The sequence below is a fragment of the Coregonus lavaretus genome, assembly GCF_964263955.1.
Source record: "Coregonus lavaretus genome assembly, chromosome: 4".
NCBI lineage: Eukaryota > Metazoa > Chordata > Actinopteri > Salmoniformes > Salmonidae > Coregonus > Coregonus lavaretus.
The window spans coordinates 43932487-43952630 of record NC_139991.1 but is presented as its reverse complement, the minus strand read 5'-3'; the positions used below and the strand labels follow the sequence as shown (position 1 = coordinate 43952630).

Genomic DNA, 20144 nt, shown 5'->3' with positions numbered 1-20144 from the left:
GAGAACTCAGTGAAATGCCAAGACTGATGAAACACATAGCGTAGGCAGACACAGGTAGCCCTATTCACCCACTGCGGTCAAGCGTGCAGTCATCCATCCTAAGGTCTCAGGTTCTCTGCTACTACTAGGGGCCTAACCATCCCAGAGTCCTTCCCCAAATTGAGACACAACAGGCATCTGTCCTTCATGATACAATTTATTTGGCATTTGATTAGATGTACATCTACCTCAGAAAAATACATAAGAGCCCCCTGCAAAAGAAGCAAAAAAAAATACAATTTAAAAGCTATGAACTTAAAGAGAATACAACTAAATGTATCAACTGTTGCATTTTACATACATCATGTTCTAACTCATTGAAAGTTTATTTTACACGCCACCATTGTCTATCATAACAAATCAACTACAGTGCAAATCCAGCAGTTGGGGTTGGAGCAGGGGTTCCAACGCATTTATCTACATCAACCTGTAGGTAAGCCTCTGGGCTAAGCCTGGGCCAAGATGAGTAGAACTGTTTAAAATTATAAATCTGTTGGAAATATGTTCTCTCAGCATGCCTAAAGACTAAAACATGCACTATAGGTCCTAAAAACACACTCAAACCAAAGATGGAGAGCTGACCACCAAACACACATGCACACACACCAAAGTTTAAGATACATTTTTGTAACAATTCAAGACATGATTTCCTTGGATAATCCCCAAAAGGATTGTCTATGCTAAAAAAAATGTAATACAAAACAAACTTGAGACCTACCAAAGAAAATAAAAAAACTAATGTAATGCTACATACATACATACATACAACTGTACATAAACACATGGTACACACAAAGCTGCAATTCTCAAGATGGATCTTCAGCCATTTCAGTGCTGCTGGTGATAGACTAAAGCCATATAGATGAGCATGCTATGCAGATCCTGGCTGGTAAGGGCTTGGACCAAACTGGCTCCAAAATCCTTATAGGGGTCTTTGTGCTTTCATAGGCCTTCCATTGTAGCCTTCCAACTCCTTTGACCTTTCAACGCCACAGGTGAACAAGCAACAGGGCTCTCACAGGTCTAGAGTATATACCTCATGACTGTATAGAATGATTGTCATAATGGGATCAAATTATGGTTTTCCTAGTAGCTTTTTCACTACTGCATTAGACTTTCCTGTCTGTCATCATGCAACAGGAGAAATGGGGTTAACCACCCAATGCCATTTAGGCTACTGTTAAAATCTAAACAGTTAAATCTCCAATGTCATGTTATAGTCTGAATCTTAAATACACTGAGATGACCATGTACATTGGTAAGAAAAGAAATACAGCGGATTCAATGATGGCTTCCAAAAATGACAATTGATGAATTTGTGTACATACAAACCCTCACACATACGTACAGTCAAGTAACAGACAGTTGAAGACATAATTAATTTAGTATTAATTGTTAATATGATTTCATGAGGAGAACACTTTATCTTAAGAAGTTTACTTTTACACATTTCATGATGGGGTATAAAACAGTAAGTAACCATTACACATTGCTACGAGCTACAAATGAAAAGCTAACCTTAATTCACACTCATCATTCATTGACATTCTCTTCATGAGGTGAACTCATTGACTAAGGTGGGGGACCCATCATCAATGTTCAGATCACACAATAAACAATTCACAGCCTACTTCCTCCCCAAGAAAAGGGCACAATACTCAACCTTATTCAATTAGAACTCATAAATGAAATTCAATATTGTAGCAAGATTATTTGAAAAGTTGTAGCATTTATTTCAAAAAACACAGTAAGTTCGAGTGTTAGTTGGAGTTAACACTAACCGTACCTAAATATTTTTGCAAGGTTAAAAAACCTTTTGTAGCAGAAACTTTAATTTTCATATTCAAATTTGTGCCATCAATCTGGAAGACGTCTTAGCATATCAGATTGATTGGAGAGTGCAGAAATCCCAGTTCGGAGGCGGTGCTTGTGATGGAAAATTAATGCATTTCATTCATGGAGGAGACTTGGAGATGTAGTTGGGAGGGAGAGCAGAAGCACACGGCGCTTCGAGTCACGCGTCATGCTGTAAATCCAACAAACAATAATCCAAGCTCTGTCTCAGCCTCTACCTCCAGGACATAAGCAGAAAGACGCAAGCCATCTACCGCCTCCGTCATTATTACCTGGTGTAATGCTTGAGGGAGTATTTACATTGGGGGCAATCTTGAGCATGAAGCTCAAACAATACAATTCAAAAGCTTTGTCCAATGACAACTAGAAGCAGAAGCTCAGCCTCCTCGGCCTGGTGTAGTGTTGTTAGTTCTCTGTACAGAATCAGTCTTCCAGATCCTTATTCGCTGGTCTGTGCTCACCTGTAGGAAAGCGATCTGCTCCACTCCATTTCTCCAAGTTCAACTGTAGAGGATACGTTTCTGACAGACACCCGACCAGTTTCAATTCACCTGTTTAAGAAACATACCAGTCCGATTCTCCTCACCGCTGCCCACCTCAAGGAGTAGACTGGTCCCGCAATCCATCCTGATACAATCTCTATCCTCTGTCTTTTGCCATTCCAGTCTCTCCTCACCCTCCCCTCATGGACCAGTCCGCTCCAGTCCACCCTCCATAGTCTGCCACTGTCCACCTCTCTCAATCTGTGGGTCCAGACCATAGCAGCTCCCCTCCCCCTCCTCTCAGTCCTATACCATGGTGCTGAGGGAGGAGCTGCTGCTGCAGTCTGCAGGCATGGAGTCAGGGGCGTGGCCGTCAGTGGGGGTGTCAGGCCCCACCAGGAGGGTACTGCTGTCGATGGAGTCCTCCCGCTCCTGGGAGGACATTGGCACAGACTCTGGCTCGGGGACAGGTAGTGCTGGGGCGTCTGTCATGGCATCTACCACATCCCTCATCTGACTTGGGATCATCTGAACCCCATGGCGTGCTGTGGAGAACAGTGAGGACAGGGTTCAGAAACAGCTAGATACTTAACATAGTATCTAGTAAAAATCACAACTGTTCTATCACAGGAAGTGAGTAAATCACGGAAACATTAAGAACACAGGGTGGTCCATAAGTTATTTTGGGCCTACCCAGGTCCATATAGAGCAAGCTGTCGGGGTTGATGGAGGCTTCGTAGGGAGGAGGGGGGTCATCTGGGTGCTGGATGTCAGGGTATTTGTAGGCAGCGTAGGGTGGGGGAGGTTCCTGGAAATGAAATGCACCTCCCTCTCCATCATCAGAGAGGTGAAGGGGAGTGAGGCCAGTGCCAAAAGCGTCCGGGCCATAGTCAAAGCCTGGGACTCGCCGTCCAAGGTTGAAATGGTGCACTGAGGATAGAGAGTGCCAAGAAAAAGAGAGTGAGACAACATTTCCGCTAATTGAAACCAATGTAGACGGACACTCACAAATGAAACACAAATAAAATGCGAATACACTGAAGTACCTGAGGCTAGAGGCTAATACAGGCTAGCTAGGAGAGGTGTTCCCTGTGTTTGTTAAAAGACCAAACAGGGCTGTTTCTTCAAGGGATGGCAGTGAGCTTGGTGACATTCGTTGTTTTGCATGAGTGCGATTATATGACGCTTACGGTTTCCTCCAATGAGTGTTTCGATGCGCTCACGTCTGCGCTGCCGGAGCCTGTGCACCATGAAGAGCAGCAGAGAGAGGATGAGGAAGGAGGAGATACAGCTGACGATCAGACGCATCCCACTGGCCATGGAGTCAAACAGGCTGCTGCCTTCTAAAAGACAGCGGGTCCACATTTTAATACAATTCAAATGTTTTTTTTAAATATCCTTTTGTCCATTTACTTCCGTCTTCTGAAACTAGTGCCAAACATTGAGGTGCATGACAAGTGAGATGTGTTAAGAGCTCCACCTTGTGGGACATTCACAAACATCCATTGTTTCTAGTTTTTTTTTTTTATAGGGAATTGTGTGTGTTTAGGCAGTACCTGGGTCCAGGCAGGTGAACTTGCAGCACTCCTTGGGGTCCTTGCCGAAGTGCTTGCAGCCCTCTGGCCGATTACACAGCGCGGCCACACACATCTCTGGCTCGCCGTCGTGACATGTGCAGCTCAGGCACGGGTCTTCCCCCTTAGGGGTGAAGTAGTACCCCTCGGTCACCACCTGGTCCTTTATGTCCACACATGTCTGCCCTGTTAAAGAAAATCAAAGGTTTACAACCAGAACCAAACAAAAAACTATACCTACACTAACATAGAACGCTGGACTTCCCTAATTTACGTACACATTACAGCACCCAAGACTTTTGATACAGAATTTATTGAATCTTATGACTCAAACAACCAAGTTTCAACTGAGCATCTACACTTGTTACAATCAAGCTACTTTGATCTCCTGTGAAGCTGCATAGGTCATTGGGTTTTAATAAGAGCAGACATACTCCTCTTGCACAGGAAGGGGAACTTTTTGTAACAGTTCTCGGCATGCCAGCTATGAAGGCCGCGCTCGTTCATGCTCTTGATCTGGAAGCGCTGCAGCTGGGCACAGAAAACGTTGTCCTGGGTCGGAGATGCCTCTCCAAAGTTAGTCAGGCCCTCCGGGGGCAGGAACACCTGCATCGACCCTGTAAGGGAACAGAGAAGGGAACAAGATTAACCTTAAGCCAAATACAGGTTTATTGCTTTGGTGGTTTGAGCATGACAATGAGTGCTCCTTGAGTTGCAACTGCTCCTTTTCATTCAAATTAACTGCACCCACCTTTATAAGCCACCTCCCAACGGCCCTCCAGTGAATGGTTCCGATTGGTTATGACATACTGGTATCCCACCCAGAACCTGAATCAGAGAGAAAGTGGATGAAATAATAACAAATGACTCTGGGACAGTAAAGCATCAGCCTTCAGGCATTCAGATCAACACTATATCACTTCACGTAACCCATCCTTAGCAAACACATACTCACTTGCACTGGTCTCTGCGCTCGCACACTTTCTCGTCGAAATCAACCTCGATCTTGAGGATGAACTGCAGTTCCTCGTTGGTAACGAAGGTCGCCAACGAGCCATTGACTTTCTGGCATGTGTCCACAGCCTGCCAGTAGTTCTCATTCCTCAGGTACACTTTGTAGCAGCTGGCTGTCTTCTCGTAGTGATGCCACCCACTAGGGCACTTCTCTGTGGAGGTAAATGTGCTTTAGTGCTCTTACAGTAGGCCTATGTCCAGTAACAAAGCTTTCCATCTGTTCTTTTAGCAACAACACTTCCAGTAGTTTAGATATTGTTTTAAAATCTCTCTAGCTCATCTTTTTGGATGAGTACTGAGTGAATGAATGATGGAGGTAGTTAGGTGGGGTCTTACTGTTAAAGCGCATAGGCTGGGCCACGCCGATTACATCTTCCACTTGGTCAAACCCATTGGCAAAGTGAAACGTCTCCTCCTTCATGGCTGTGAGGGAGGATCCGAGCGAGAGAGAAATATAACAGAGTGTAAGCAGTGTTTCAATAAAAGGAATGTACAGTGGCTACTGGCTGCAGTTCATAAAAAAACCTTCTGAAGACAACTTTGTTTGTACTCAAGGAACTTATTAGGGGATGGAGAAACTGCCCTTTCAGCCCATTCACAGGTCATCAACTGCAAAAACATTACCGTATTTTCCGCACTATAAGGCGCACCGGATTATAAGGCGCACCTTCAATGAATGGCCTATTTTAGAACTGTTTTCATATATAGGGCGCACCGGATTATAAGGCGCATAGAATAGAAGATACTGCAGTCAAACGTTTGACTGGGGTTGCGTTATGCATCCACTAGATGGAGCTGTGCTAAAGGGAATGTCAACAAAACAGTCAGATAAAGTCAAACTTTATTAAGCGTTCTGACAACAATTTTGGGGTCTTTATACACACACAAGTGGTGTGGGACTGTGAGTAAGCACAGTACCTGTGTTTACTGACTACGGTAGCCGTAATGCTGCAAGCGGTGCGGCTTTGTAGTTTACCAGTCGTACTGAAACATTTCATTATTATTAAATTGTTTTTATTGGTTTTTCATACTGAAACATTTTGACAGAGCACCTTGAGCGCCGTGTACAACCAGTATGGATCAACCAATTAACCAATTGATCCATATATAAGGCGCTCCGGATTATAAGGCGCACTGTCGTTTTTTGAGAAAATTAAAGGCTTTTAAGTGCGCCTTATAGTGCGGAAAATACGGTAGTTGTTTCTCATGACAAAAAATTAAGTCAAATGTTTTGACTGCTTTTGCCACCATTTATCAAATAATGTAATATGCACACAGTCCAGATGAAACAAGATGGCCGTGTTATGGAGGTCAGATGCTGTGTGTGTACCCAATCCTTTCCATAATTCCTATAACGCAGCCAGCGATCCAGGGATCAGCGCTAGTTCAGGAATTAAGAAGCGGAAACAATAGGATTTCCTTAAAATCGCTTACTACTGCAATATCTAACCACATTGCAGTTCTACAGCTGCACCATTGAGAGCATATTGGCTGGCTGCATCACAGCTTGGTATGGCAACTGCACTGTCCTCGATCACAAGGCATTAGAGGGTGGTGCGGACGGCCCAGTACATCACTGGGGCGGAGCTCCCTGCCATCCAGGACCTCTATACCAGGCGGTGACAGAGGAAGGGCCGGAAAATTGACAAAGAGCCCAGCAACCCAAGCCACAGACTGTTCTCTCAGCTACCGCACAAAAAGTGGTACCGGAGCACCAAGTCTGGGACCAAAAGGCACCTGAACAGCTTCTACCCAAGCCATAAGACTGCTGAACAGTTAATCAAAATGGTTAACCAGACTATTTACCCTTTTTTTGCACCGACTCTCTTACACCGACTATGCACATTCACCGGACCCTACCCACATGCTCACACACACACTCTCCACATACACTGCTGCTACTCTGTTTATCATCTATCCTGATTGCATAGTCACCTTTACTCCTACCTACATATTACCTCTACCTCGTAGCCCTGCACATTGACTCAGTACCGGTACACCTTGTATATAGACTTATTTATTGTGTAACTATTTTCTATTTTTATTTGCAAATGTTCTTACATTTTTTACTCTGCATTGTTGGGAAAGGACTCGTAAGTAAGCATTTCACAGTAAAGTCTACACCCATTATTTTATTGTCACATGCGCCGAATATATGTATCACCCCAAAACTGATTTTTAAAAACAAAGCTCTCAATGAAAGACGTTAAGAAAACATACAGTGGGAAAAAAAGTATTTAGTCAGCCACCAATTGTGCAAGTTCTCCCACTTAAAAAGACGAGAGGCCTGTAATTTTCATCATAGGTACACGTCAACTATGACAGACAAATTGAGGGAAAAAAATCCAGAAAATCACATTGTAGGATTTTTAATGAATTTCTTTGCAAATTATGGTGGAAAATAAGTATTTGGTCACCTACAAACAAGCAAGATTTCTGGCTCTCACAGACCTGTAACTTCTTCTTTAAGAGGCTCCTCTGTCCTCCACTCGTTACCTGTATTAATGGCACCTGTTTGAACTTGTTATCAGTATAAAAGACACCTGTCCACAACCTCAAACAGTCACACTCCAAACTCCACTATGGCCAAGACCAAAGAGCTGTCAAAGGACACCAGAAACAAAATTGTAGACCTGCACCAGGCTGGGAAGACTGAATCTGCAATAGGTAAGCAGCTTGGTTTGAAGAAATCAACTGTGGGAGCAATTATTAGGAAATGGAAGACATACAAGACCACTGATAATCTCCCTCGATCTGGGGCTCCACGCAAGATCTCACCCCGTGGGGTCAAAATGATCACAAGAACGGTGAGCAAAAATCCCAGAACCACACGGGGGGACCTAGTGAATGACCTGCAGAGAGCTGGGACCAAAGTAACAAAGCCTACCATCAGTAACACACTACGCTGCCAGGGACTCAAATCCTGCAGTGCCAGACATGTCCCCCTGCTTAAGCCAGTACATGTCCAGGCCCGTCTGAAGTTTGCTAGAGTGCATTTGGATGATCCAGAAGAGGATTGGGAGAATGTCATATGGTCAGATGAAACCAAAATATAACTTTTTGGTAAAAACTCAACTCGTCGTGTTTGGAGGACAAAGAATGCGGAGTTGCATCCAAAGAACACCATACCTACTGTGAAGCATGGGGGTGGAAACATCATGCTTTGGGGCTGTTTTTCTGCAAAGGGACCAGGACGACTGATCCGTGTAAAGGAAAGAATGAATGGGGCCATGTATCGTGAGATTTTGAGTGAAAACCTCCTTCCATCAGCAAGGGCATTGAAGATGAAACGTGGCTGGGTCTTTCAGCATGACAATGATCCCAAACACACCACCCGGGCAACGAAGGAGTGGCTTCGTAAGAAGCATTTCAAAGTCCGTGTTGCCCAGCGACAGCCCCAAAACATCACTGCTCTAGAGGAGATCTGCATGGAGGAATGGGCCAAAATACCAGCAACAGTGTGTGAAAACCTTGTGAAGACTTACAGAAAACGTTTGACCTGTGTCATTGCCAACAAAGGGTATATAACAAAGTATTGAGAAACTTTTGTTATTGACCAAATACTTATTTTCCACCATAATTTGCAAATAAATTCATTAAAAATCCTACAATGTGATTTTCTGAATTTTTTTTCTCATTTTGTCTGTCATAGTTGACGTGTACCTATGATGACAATTACAGGCCTCTCTCATCTTTTTAAGTGGGAGAACTTGCACAATTGGTGGCTGACTAAATACTTTTTTTCACCACTGTATGTACTCAGTGAGTTTGGTGTTTCCCCTGACATTTAGAAAGTTGTTTTCTAAGAAATTTAGAGCTGCTCTGAGCTGTTCAAGATTAGCCTAATTTATAGTATTTTGGGGATGTACGAAGTCTCTGTCTTTCACAATAGAGCATGCAATAATGAAAATGTACTTACAGTATCATGATTATTTGGGAAGGGGACTAGAGTTCAGGTTGAGGTCTAGCTAAAGGGATAAAGAGGTGTTACTCACGGGGGCAGTCCAACTCATCGCTCTTGTCCTCACAAGCAGTCCAGCCGTCACACTGCCAGGACAAGGGGATGCATTGCATCTTCCCACTGAGGCAGGCAAACTGCCCAGGGCTGCAGCGCAGCTCTGAAACACAGCACAGAGGGAGGCTAACATCACACAGCACCCCCTGTAGTCTTGACATGGCCACTGCAACACAGCTTTTGTTCTCTCAATTTTGCTTACCAACACTGAAAGACAAGTCTATGAAATATTGAGCATTTCCAGCTTTTAGTATCATTACTTAGATACATACCCCTGTCTAGTGATAGTTTTCACAATTGATCATGAACATTACAATAACAATGCACCCGTTGCTTAAAATAATGAACATTTTCTGGGAAACAAATGAATAAAAGAAACCATCAAGGGAAAAACAAAGGGAAAATATTTCTGGGAATTCAGTTATGCAGCAATATCTCTCAAGTATTCTGACTGAGTTCAATTCAGGTCTGGTGCTTAAAATCAAATCAGAGTAGCTACTAAACAAGACTCAAATCCTTATAACTAAAACAACAAACAGGGGTCATCATTGTGAGTGTTATTGAGAACTGCGCTTACAAACAAAAATATGAGAAACAGGAGAAGTGAGAGACATGCATTAGGGCCTAACAATTTATCTAAAATAAGCCTCTATAAAAAATAAAAATAAAGAAGAGGTAGCCTAAAGGGGTCATGACAAGACATAGGCCTACAGTAAAACCTTATTTTAGTGTCTAGCCATAAATGTAAGTGCCAAAATAAAATACAAACGTATGAGGGATACAAAGTATATTGAAAGCAGGTGCTTCCACACAGGTGTGGTTCCTGAGTTAATTAAGCAATTAACATATCATCACGCTTAGGGTCATGCATAAGAATGCCCAGTTATTTGGCTACAATGGCTAGAAGAGCTCTCAGTGACTTTCAAAGAGGGGTCTCAAAGGAGCATAGGTGGTTTAAAGGGTGTGTCTCTCAGTCACCAGATCTCAACCCCATTTAACACTTATGGGAGATTCTGGAGCGTCTGGGACGGTTTTTCACCACCATCAACAAAACACCAAATTATTGTGGAAGAATGGTGTCGCATCCCTCCAATAGAGTTCCACACACTTAGAATCTATGCCATGGCGCATTGAAGCGGTTCTGGAGGCCCAACGCCCTATTAAGACACTGTTGGTGTTTCCTTTATTTTGGCAGTTATCTACAGTGAGGGAAAAAAGTATTTGATCCCCTGCTGATTTTGTACGTTTGCCCACTGACAAAGACATGATCAGTCTATACTTTTAATTGTAGGTTTATTTGAACAGTGAGAGACAGAATAACAAAAAAATCCAGAAAAACGCATGTCAAAAATTTTATACATTGATTTGCATTTTAATGAGGGAAATAAGTATTTGACCCCCTCTCAATCAGAAAGATTTCTGGCTCCCAGGTGTCTTTTATACAGGTAACGAGCTGAGATTAGGAGCACACTCTTAAAGGGAGTGCTCCTAATCTCAGTTTGTTACCTGTATAAAAGACACCTGTCCACAGAAGCAATCAATCAGCCAGGGCATTGAAAATGGGTCGTGGATGGGTATTCCAGCATGACAATGACCCAAAACACACGGCCAAGGCAACAAAGGTGTGGCTCAAGAAGAAGCACATTAAGGTCCTGGAGTGGCCTAGCCAGTCTCCAGACCTTAATCCCATAGAAAATCTGTGGAGGGAGCTGAAGGTTCGAGTTGCCAAACGTCAGCCTCGAAACCTTAATGACTTGGAGAAGATCTGCAAAGAGGAGTGGGACAAAATCCCTCCTGAGATGTGTGCAAACCTGGTGGCCAACTACAAGAAACGTCTGACCTCTGTGACTGCCAACAAGGGTTTTGCCACCAAGTACTAAGTCATGTTTTGCAGAGGGGTCAAATACTTATTTCCCTCATTAAAATGCAAATACATTTATAACATTTGACATGCGTTTTTCTGGATTTTTTTGTTGTTATTCTGTCTCTCACTGTTCAAATAAACCTACCATTAAAATTATAGACTGATCATGTCTTTGTCAGTGGGCAAACATACAAAATCGGCAGGGGATCAAATACTGTTTTCCCCTCACTGTATATATACACCTTAGTAACACAGAAGCAGTGTTAAGTGGGTCAGCGTCTCAGTGCCATGTGTGATTAACATGAGACGTCACAGCATCAGGGGTTCTCCTGTGAGGAGGGAGTATTAGGCCTAGCTTTCTAAAACAGATAGAACTCATCTCACTCTATGGCACGGAACAAATCTAGGCCTAGCGTCTAGACAATCCCACTGGATTCTTTGAAAGTAGTTTAATATTGTTGAAGGAGTTGATTGTATAAAAACTGTTACAGAGTAAATATCTGAGTTCAAATGGAAAAACAAAGCACTGCTGTGAATGGGAAAATTCAACAGAGGCACAAGCTGAGGATAGAGCAGAGTAACCCAAATAGCTGGAGCTTGGCAGACCTATACATCCACTGCACTAACAGAGGAGATGCTGCTTACCTGACAATAATCTTGCCAGAGCTAGCCGTGGACCTGAAACAAAACAAAAAAGCAATTTCTGATGAACTAACACTTTGAACCTCAAAATTCAGAGTTTGGAATGTTCCACCACATAAAGGGAAGGGAAAAGTTGGGAGTGAACCATATGATGACAGAGCAATGACAACTAATGTGTGAAAAAATGTTTTACAGAAAACGTTATTTGTATTTTTTCACCCAAAAAATATTCACTTGTAAAAAGGAATCACATCGCACTCACTAGATACATTGGTCTTTGCTCGGCATTGGTAACAGGAAACTCTGGGTATTTAACCATCTGTTCTTTAGATACAGGTGTTTGAGTTGACCCAAATGTCACCAGGACCACATACTCTTCCAAAAATGCCACTGTATCTGATTGTTCTCAAATGCAGACATTTTTTGTTCTGTCTTTTTATAATAACAGCCCGTTTACATGGAAGCATAGAATGTAGCCTAGGTTGGGTTGGAGCCATAGACTGTATATGTATGTATGTAGCCTAGGCTATTCACAACTAAGCAAGTTTGCCAAAATCACCCTTGTGTTTGTATTTATTAAGGAGCCCCATTAGCAGCTACTCTTTCTGGGGTCCAGCAAGATTAAGGCAGTTATATACAGTTTCAAATATTACATGACATTACATTTCATAACACTTTACCCAATACATTTAGTGTGTTCCCTCAGGCCACTACTCCACTTTCACATATTTACAATACAACGTCCATGTGCACGTGTGTGTAGAGTGCGTGTCTTATGTGTATGTGTCTGTGTGTGTCTCAAAGTCCCCGCTGTTCCATAAGGTGTATTTTTAATCTGTTTTTTAAAATCTGATTCTATTGCTTGCATCAGTTACCAAATGTGGAATAGAGTTCCATGTAGCCATGGCTCTATGTAGTACTGTGCGCCTCCCATAGTCTGTTCTTGACTTGGGGATTGTGAAGAGACCTTTGGTGGCATGTCTTGTGGGGTATGCATGGGTGTCCGAGCTGTATGCTAGTAGTTTAAAAACAGACACCTCAGCGCATTCAGCATGTCAACACTTCTTACAAAAACAAGTAGTGATGAAGTCAATCTCTCCTTCACTTTGAGCGATGAGAGATTTACATGCATATTATTCATGTTAGCTCTCCGTGTACATTTAAGTGCCAGCTGTGCTGCCCTGTTCTGAACCAATTGTAATTTTCCGAGGTCCCTCTTTGTGGCACCTGACCACACGACTGATCTTAGGCTTGTGTGCGGCTGCTCGGCCATGGAAACCCATTTCATGAAGCTCCCGACGAACAGTTATTGTGCTGACGTTGCTTCCAGAGGCAGTTTGAAACTCAGTAGTGAGTGTTGCAACCGAGGACAGACGATTTTTACGTGCTTCAGCACTCGGCGGTCCCGTTCTGTGAGCTTGTGTGGCCTACCACTTCGCGGCTGAGCCGTTGTTGCTCCTAGACGTTTCCACTTCACAATAACAGTACTTACAGTTGACCGGGGCAGCTCTAGCAGGGCAGAAATTTGACTAACTGACTTGTTGGAAAGGTGGCATCCTATGACAGTGCCACGTTGTGAATCCTCTACAGATCTCAGGTGTGCAAAAGCAATACCCCAAATAAGTGCATGGGTTCAGGGCAGGTCCAGGGAGACAACAGCATCTTCCTGCAGATAAAGGATCAATAGCTAACTAGGGTAAAGTGGAGGTGGGTGGTGCCATTTGATTAGAAAACTACCACAAATCTGAAAGTTCTGTGTTCTCAACCACAACCAGTCAGACCACACACAATCACGGCATTATTGTTAGCATCTAGGTAATGACGATAATGCGGTGACGTCTTACTTGATGGTCACATGCATCATAAGAGACCATAAACTAGAAGGTCAATGCAGTGATGCAAGTTGATGTAGCAGCAAATACCCTGCTTCTTCATATTTCATGCAGATTGAAATCAGATTAACTACCCAAGTAATGCCATGATGTTAGCTAGATTGCTAGCTATGGCTAATATAAAACAGCAGATGGCCCAGTCTTGTGTTGCTCCTGCGACGTAGCAATCTAACGTTAGCTTTGCGTGCCTGTTTGCTAGCTGAAATGCAGCTTGCGAACTACACTTAACAAAAATAAAACGCAACAATTTCAAAGATTTTACTGAGTTACAGTTCATAAGGAAATCAGTCAATTGAAATAAATTCATTAGGCTCTAATCTATGGATTTCACATGACTGGGAATGCAGAACTGCAGTCAGGTCAAGACCCTGGTGAGGACGTCGAGCACGCAGATGAGCTTCCCTGAGACGGTTTCTGACAGTTTGTGCAGAAATTCTTCGGTTGTGCAAACCCAGTTTCATCAGCTGTCCGGTTGGCTGGTCTCAGACGATTCCGCAGGTGAAGAAGCCGGATATGGAGGTCCCGTGCTGGCATGGTTACACGTGGCCTGCGGTTGTGAGGCCGGTTGGACGTACAGACAAATTCTCTAAAACGACATTTCTCTTATGGTAGAGAAATGAACATTCAAATTGCACGCTCCCTCAAAACTTGAGACATCTGTGGCATTGTGCTGTGTGACAAAACTGCACATTTTAGAGTGGCCTTTTATTGTCCCCAGCACAAGGTGCACCTGTGTTATGATCATGCTCTTTAAGCAGCTTTTTAATATGCCACACCTGTCAGGTGGATGGATTATCTAGGCAAATGAGAAATGGTCACTAACAGGGATGTAAACAAATTTGTGCACAACATTTGAGAGAAATAATCTGTTTGTGCGTATGTAAAACTTCTGGGATCTTTTATTTTAGCTCATGAAACATGGGACCAACACTTTACATGTTGCGTTTATATTTTTGTTCAGTATAGCTAGCTAGTAGTGTTGCACAGTATAGCGAAACGTATGTACTTTTCGTTACTAGATCATGAAAAACAGTTTGTTACTCGAATTCGTTACAGTCGGTACTTTTGTCAAATTTCTCATATCTATCAGTGCTGTCGTCCCTTATTGCGCGCACCGTGCCTGCTCCACTTACTCATTGCTAGCCTGCACTGGGAGTCTGGGCTGTATCATGTTAGCTCCTCACTCATGCTACGCAGAAGTTAACACACTTGAATAATGCAACACGGCATGTAAAAATGTTGAAACTGTTAACAAAACAATATCCATACAGACTAGAACACTAAAACGCAAGAAGATACCGGTAGCTTCCAGCTTTGTAGGCTAACTTTCCTAGTTAGCTGACAGCTAAAATCAATTCACTACCCTAGTACTTTGTGATAATATGCAAATCATAGCACAAAACATGCTGATTTCAAAGCTGATTGACAACAAAAAAACATTAATTCACTTATTCTGCCTCTCAAGTTTCTCCCAAAGATTATTGCTGACCCCCTCTTGCCTAGTGAATAACATCATTACTGGTTAAAGACACAACGCACATTTTTATAAAAGAAGCTATTCAAATGTTCTTTCTCAGTATAAAGGACAAAATAAGTCCCAAATGGAAGGGAAACTGATTGTCATCTGTAGTCCATGAAATCAGACAAAACAAGCTCAATATGTCAATGCATGCACGCACTCCTATTGAATATGCATTCACCTGTATTGTGGATAGGCCTAGACTAAATCTTGATTTACCTAGTTTATCAATAGAGATTTACCATTCAAATAAATGCTTACCACATTGTTATGTAGTTAGATTGGTAAAAACAAAGTCAAATGTATTGTATGCTTTCATAATTGATTCATTAATGCATACATGGCTGTCTCTGAAAAATGTTGACGCAAAAAATGTCCAAATCTTTTTTTTTTTGTAATGATATTGAACTCAAAAGATGCCCAACGATTGAACAGGGCCCAGCTTCTTGACAGCGATGTAATTTAGGCTTACGATTGTTTTAACGATGCCTCGTTCCAACAATGGCCTAAGATGTAACTTGCGTTTGCCAAAACACCACGCAGGGAGAACATTCACTAAGCGCGTCGTTGAGGCATACAGTAGATCCTGATAGGATCGAAAGAAAGTCAGCGCTGCTCTCAGATCAGCTTTCTCATTTCAAATCTTACCTTAACATTAGAATTATTCCACAATACTGACGACGGGTCAGCTCCTACAAAGATATTATCACAGCTGCAAATTTCGAGGCGGCTTATTCTAATGCTTTGCTTACCCTATAATAATGCACTAAATCAAGATTTGGCACATCATTGCACACGCTGTTACACATCATGACACATATTGAGGCAAAGTGACAGACAGTAGGCAGCCTACAATTAGCAAAATATAACTAAATTGAATGAAAATGAAATAGATTTCAATATTGTTGAGTTAAATGCCTATGTAGCCTCTTAATGCAGTAATCTCTGTTCTCAGTTGAAACATATTTTTATCATTCGCTTCTAGGGCAGAGCGATTAACTGAAATTGCAGTTATTTTTGGGGTTTTAAACAATTTATTGACTTAAGTCAGTTCAATTATTTGAATTCCATTTAGTTTTTTGTTCATTTTTCTGTGAGCTCAATGCGAACATTGCATAGTTTCTCTAAAGATAAATCAGACCTAGCCTGAACTGGCCCATATTCTACATAGTTTTGCGCATAAACCGTGGTAATTAACTACAATGACCATAATCCATTGAGCATCTACTTGTCCGGTCTGTTTTTCTTTTAGAACTGCTACGGAAGAGACAAGAATGTGCGATTGTGAGGGGATATAGAGAGCAGCTGTTGCTTCGCCAGGTATCGCTACCTGAAAATACATGATCAAAGTGATAGATAGTTGGTATTCAGCAGTCATAAAAGTATGCCTTATTTACTTTGAACTACAAAATAGCGATTTTGTCAAACAGCAGTTCTATAGAGATGAGATTACTTGAAATGAAATAAAGTAATCAAATAAAACAAATGTAATATACAAAACTGAAATATTTTATTAAAGTAAAGTAATGTGAATAAATGGTTAATAAGTGACAAGCAATAATGGGCAGTCACTACCATCATGGGACTTTTAATTGTTTTATTCTGTGTTACAGCATTAAACCCAAATAATCGAAGAGCATCTAAGGACGCGTTTAGCTAGTTATTCTACTAGTCGTCTGAGGCACTCGGTAAATAACGAGCGTTTTCATGTGCAACTTTAGTAACGATGTTTTTGGGAAACAGCTCGGAGATTTAGCGATAATCGGGCCCAGATCAGTAGCTAATTTACAAACTGAGTTTTTCTGTCTGGATCTCAAGTGCGATTCTGTGACTAATATTATTTTTTCCCCCGTGGTATTGTTTTGGTATCGAGTATTGTGATACTAAACCTATTATCGTTATCGAAGTCAAAATGCTGGTATCGTGACAACACTAGCTAGTACTCGGTTCTGGAAATAAAGTGGAGCACCCACATTCACGCATCTACAACTAAAGCCGCTAACTAGTAATGCTAGACTTTCAGCAGGCTAGCTATAACTTGTAAACGTTCTCTCGAGCAAAGTGTAAACCACACCGACGATAGAACGGCAAAATATAGCTAACTAGTTACAGCTCAATATTGAATCATGTCCCCATAGAACTCATTTTCTAAAAATAAAATAATTTACGTTAACGTTAGCTAGCTACGCAGTAAGTGGGCTAGCCAGCGAGCCATAACAACACCACGCGCTATTCAGCAAAGGCAGCGGCAAAAATTGAGACCAGTGGATAAGCTAGCTAGAAACGCCATCTACACTAGCTAAATTACCGTACAATTAGGCCTACCATAGCACACGGGCATACATACATAAGCAAGCTAGCTGACAAAAATGACCACCAATTGCATTTCACCGGTCTTACCTGTTCGTGGTGGGTCTGTTAAAGTGAGGACGAAGAGCAAAGAGAGAAGGACGTAACTGCTGCTGTCAGCCTTTGGCAACATTTATCCTCCATTCATAGTAACTCCTCTACTCAGAAATAAAATAAACCGAGACCTGATCCAACGTTTGCTTCGAACCTATCAGCGCCAAAGATAGGTCCTAGCCATTCAAAGAGGTGGAAATATATGATAGATAACGAGCTACATCATTATTATTATTAAGCGCAGTTTTTCATTCGGCCTGTCCAATGTATTCCAGAACGGAAATAAAACAAGATGGCTCCGTCCTCCCATCACAACAATCCCAAACGGCCACAAAGCCTATCAGCTGGTGGGTTGGAGGCGGAGTTTTCTAAAGTTATTGTCATACAGTCATTGGTTATTGTATACAAAATGTGTTTGTCAATGACTGTATATATGAAAGTCACAGTAACATAATTGTGTCCAGAGATTGATACAATATTAATTTCGTATTAACCGGTTCGTTTTGAGTCATTGCAAATAAGGCTACACTTTAATTTCAACACAACTTCATGGACAGCAGCTTTTTTTCCCTTTCTTTTATCAGGGATTCATACTGAGACCAATGTCTCTTTTACAGATGAGCCCTGAATTACATAAAATAGAGACATCAAAGTATAAATGCAAGCAGTAAGAAAAACACGGTCATAAAAAACGAACACATTGATCAGTAGTATGGTCCTCAATCAGCTTTCTGAATTGCCCTAGTGGCACCAGAACATCAAATTTAAGATTGTTCCACAAATAAGGTGCTAGACCAAAGGAATTTCCACAGTTGGCCATCCCTGAGATCGGATTTGGTAACTCGTATGTCTAAAGTTTAGTAATGATGTTAGGTACAGTGGGACCATACTACTGATCAATGTGTGGTCCTCTGTAGCTCAGCTGGTAGAGCACGGCGCTTGTAACGCCAAGGTAGTGGGTTCGATCCCCGGGACCACCCATACACAAAAATGTATGCACGCATGACTGTAAGTCGCTTTGGATAAAAGCGTCTGCTAAATGGCATATTATTATTATTACTTTATGTAATAGGGCTCTATAAATGAAAACATAGCAATGTATCAACCTACGTGACATCAAAGTGGCCAACCAACTTTCTGGTAGAGAATGCAGTGGCCAAACTAAAATTGCAACCTTTATAATACGTATTATAAAAATATTTATCATGGGTATTAAAATGTCATGAATCATTAGGAAAATGGATGATGCCCGAGTTTCCGATTAGTAATTCCAAATTGGATGATCGTTCAAAAGTTTTTCCCGATCGGAGCTAATTTTTTCCGCACGGAGTTGCCTTGAACGCACCATTATGGCATAAATAAATGGCTCTGCTTTTGAGGAATTAAACGTTCCATTATGACACAAATTGATGTAATAGAAATAAACTTCATACGTAATTGCCCACGTTTATGATAAAATATGGAATGTTAGTAACATTGACCCCATGTGTATCTTTGATATTCAACTATGAACGGAGTTCAATATGGTGTCGATCATGGTGTAATAACACAATCACCTAAATAATTCGGGTCGGGACTAGCCATGGATGACTCACTGGTGCTGAAGAAACGGGGATATACACTGGGCATCAGTTTAGGCGAGGGGTCGTACGCCAAAGTAAAATCCGCTTATTCCGAGCGTCTGAAGACCAATGTTGCAATTAAAATTATTAACAGAAGAAAGGCGCCGGCGGATTTTTTGGAGAAGTTCTTGCCCCGGGAAATGGAGATCCTTGCATCCCTAAATCACCGCAACATCGTCAAGACCTTCGAGATCTTCGAGACTTCAGAAGGCAAGGTGTACATGATTATAGAGCTTGGTGTGCAAGGGGACCTACTAGAGTTCATCAAATTCAGGGGTGCTTTGCCCGAAGATTTCACCAGAAAACTGTTCAAACAGCTGTCACTTGCAATACAATTTGCACACGACCTAGATGTTGTTCACAGAGACTTGAAATGTGAAAACCTGCTATTGGACAAAGACTTCAACCTCAAAGTGTCGGACTTTGGATTTGCCAGGAGGATCAATTATGATGATGTTGGACAAATGATTCTCAGCAAAACATTCTGTGGCTCTGCAGCCTATGCAGCACCAGAGGTATTACAGGGGCTCCCATACAATGCCAAAGTTTATGACGTTTGGAGTATGGGGGTCGTTCTATTCATCATGCTCTGTGGGTCTATGCCCTATGACGACTCCAATATAAAGAAGATGCTGAAAATTCAGAAAGAGCATCGCATTGACTTCCCACGCAGCAAAACTGTCCCTACAGAGTGCAAAGACCTGATGTATCGCATGCTTAACCCAGATGTGGCCCAGAGGATAGAGATTGATGATATCCTTGAGCATGTATGGGTGCAGTCAAAATCCAAATCACATGATGGTAGTAAGAGACAAGAAGATGGACCTTCCACATCTGAAGCTGCTTGCTCCAAAAAGGAAAGGAAGGGTGAAAGTAGTACGCATGAAAGTAAGCATCCTCATGGCAATGAGGACAAGAAACGGGCGAAAGTGGAGGCTGAGGCCGAATCGGACCCTAAACTTTCTGTGGAGAGCAAAGAGGCAGCTGGACCATCTAAGCGTACCAAGAAAAAATCATCCCCGGATGCAAGGAATGACTTCCCTGCTGATTCATTCCACCTAATTAGTTAAGAATAAATTAAGCATACATCTTTGTCAAGATTAACCATATAGACTTATAGTTACATTTCTTCACATGTTGAGTCTGCATGACTGTAAGTCGCTTTGGATAAAAGCGTCTGCTAAATGGCATATTATTATATTATTATTATAAAGGTGAGTGTTA

At 42.0% G+C, this 20144-nt stretch overlaps 2 protein-coding genes across 4 annotated transcripts; one reads left to right on the top strand and one right to left on the bottom strand.

Moving 5' to 3' along the window:
• Positions 1-178: 178 nt before the first annotated feature.
• Positions 179-17593, bottom strand: LOC311127658 (integral membrane protein DGCR2/IDD-like). 3 transcript variants are annotated; one of them, XM_084159500.1, is made up of 11 exons: positions 17296-17593; positions 11488-11520; positions 8959-9081; positions 5300-5386; positions 4905-5115; positions 4701-4777; positions 4384-4566; positions 3932-4135; positions 3566-3718; positions 3069-3305; positions 179-2920 (listed from the first exon to the last, which is right to left on the bottom strand). In XM_084159500.1, the coding sequence occupies exons 1-11, from the start codon at positions 17375-17377 to the stop codon at positions 2682-2684; spliced, it is 1629 nt and encodes a 542-aa protein (XP_084015626.1). In that variant the 5' UTR covers positions 17378-17593; the 3' UTR covers positions 179-2681. The 3 variants fall into 3 exon arrangements, with proteins under 3 accessions (XP_084015626.1, XP_084015627.1, XP_084015628.1); XM_084159501.1 differs by lacking the exon at positions 11488-11520; XM_084159502.1 differs by lacking the exons at positions 8959-9081; positions 11488-11520; positions 17296-17593 and adding an exon at positions 8883-8926.
• Positions 17594-18880: 1287 nt separating this feature from the next.
• Positions 18881-19990, top strand: LOC311127436 (testis-specific serine/threonine-protein kinase 1-like; the record flags this gene model as incomplete). Its single annotated transcript, XM_084159278.1, has 1 exon — positions 18881-19990. One exon carries the CDS (start codon positions 18881-18883, stop codon positions 19988-19990), a length of 1110 nt encoding a protein of 369 aa, XP_084015404.1.
• Positions 19991-20144: the final 154 nt, after the last annotated feature.

What these genes read in the sequence shown, in the direction of transcription:
- LOC311127658 (XM_084159500.1), bottom strand. Translation starts at nt 17,377, where the DNA reads ATGTTGCCAAAGGCTGACAGCAGCAGTTACGTCCTTCTCTCTTTGCTC. An exon ending in TCTGGCAAGATTATTGTCAG is followed by an intron (nt 9,082 to 11,487) that starts GTAAGCAGCATC and finishes GCTGTGTTTCAG; the next exon opens with AGCTGCGCTGCAGCCCTGGG. An exon ending in CCAGCCTATGCGCTTTAACA is followed by an intron (nt 5,116 to 5,299) that starts GTAAGACCCCAC and finishes TTACCTCCACAG; the next exon opens with AGAAGTGCCCTAGTGGGTGG.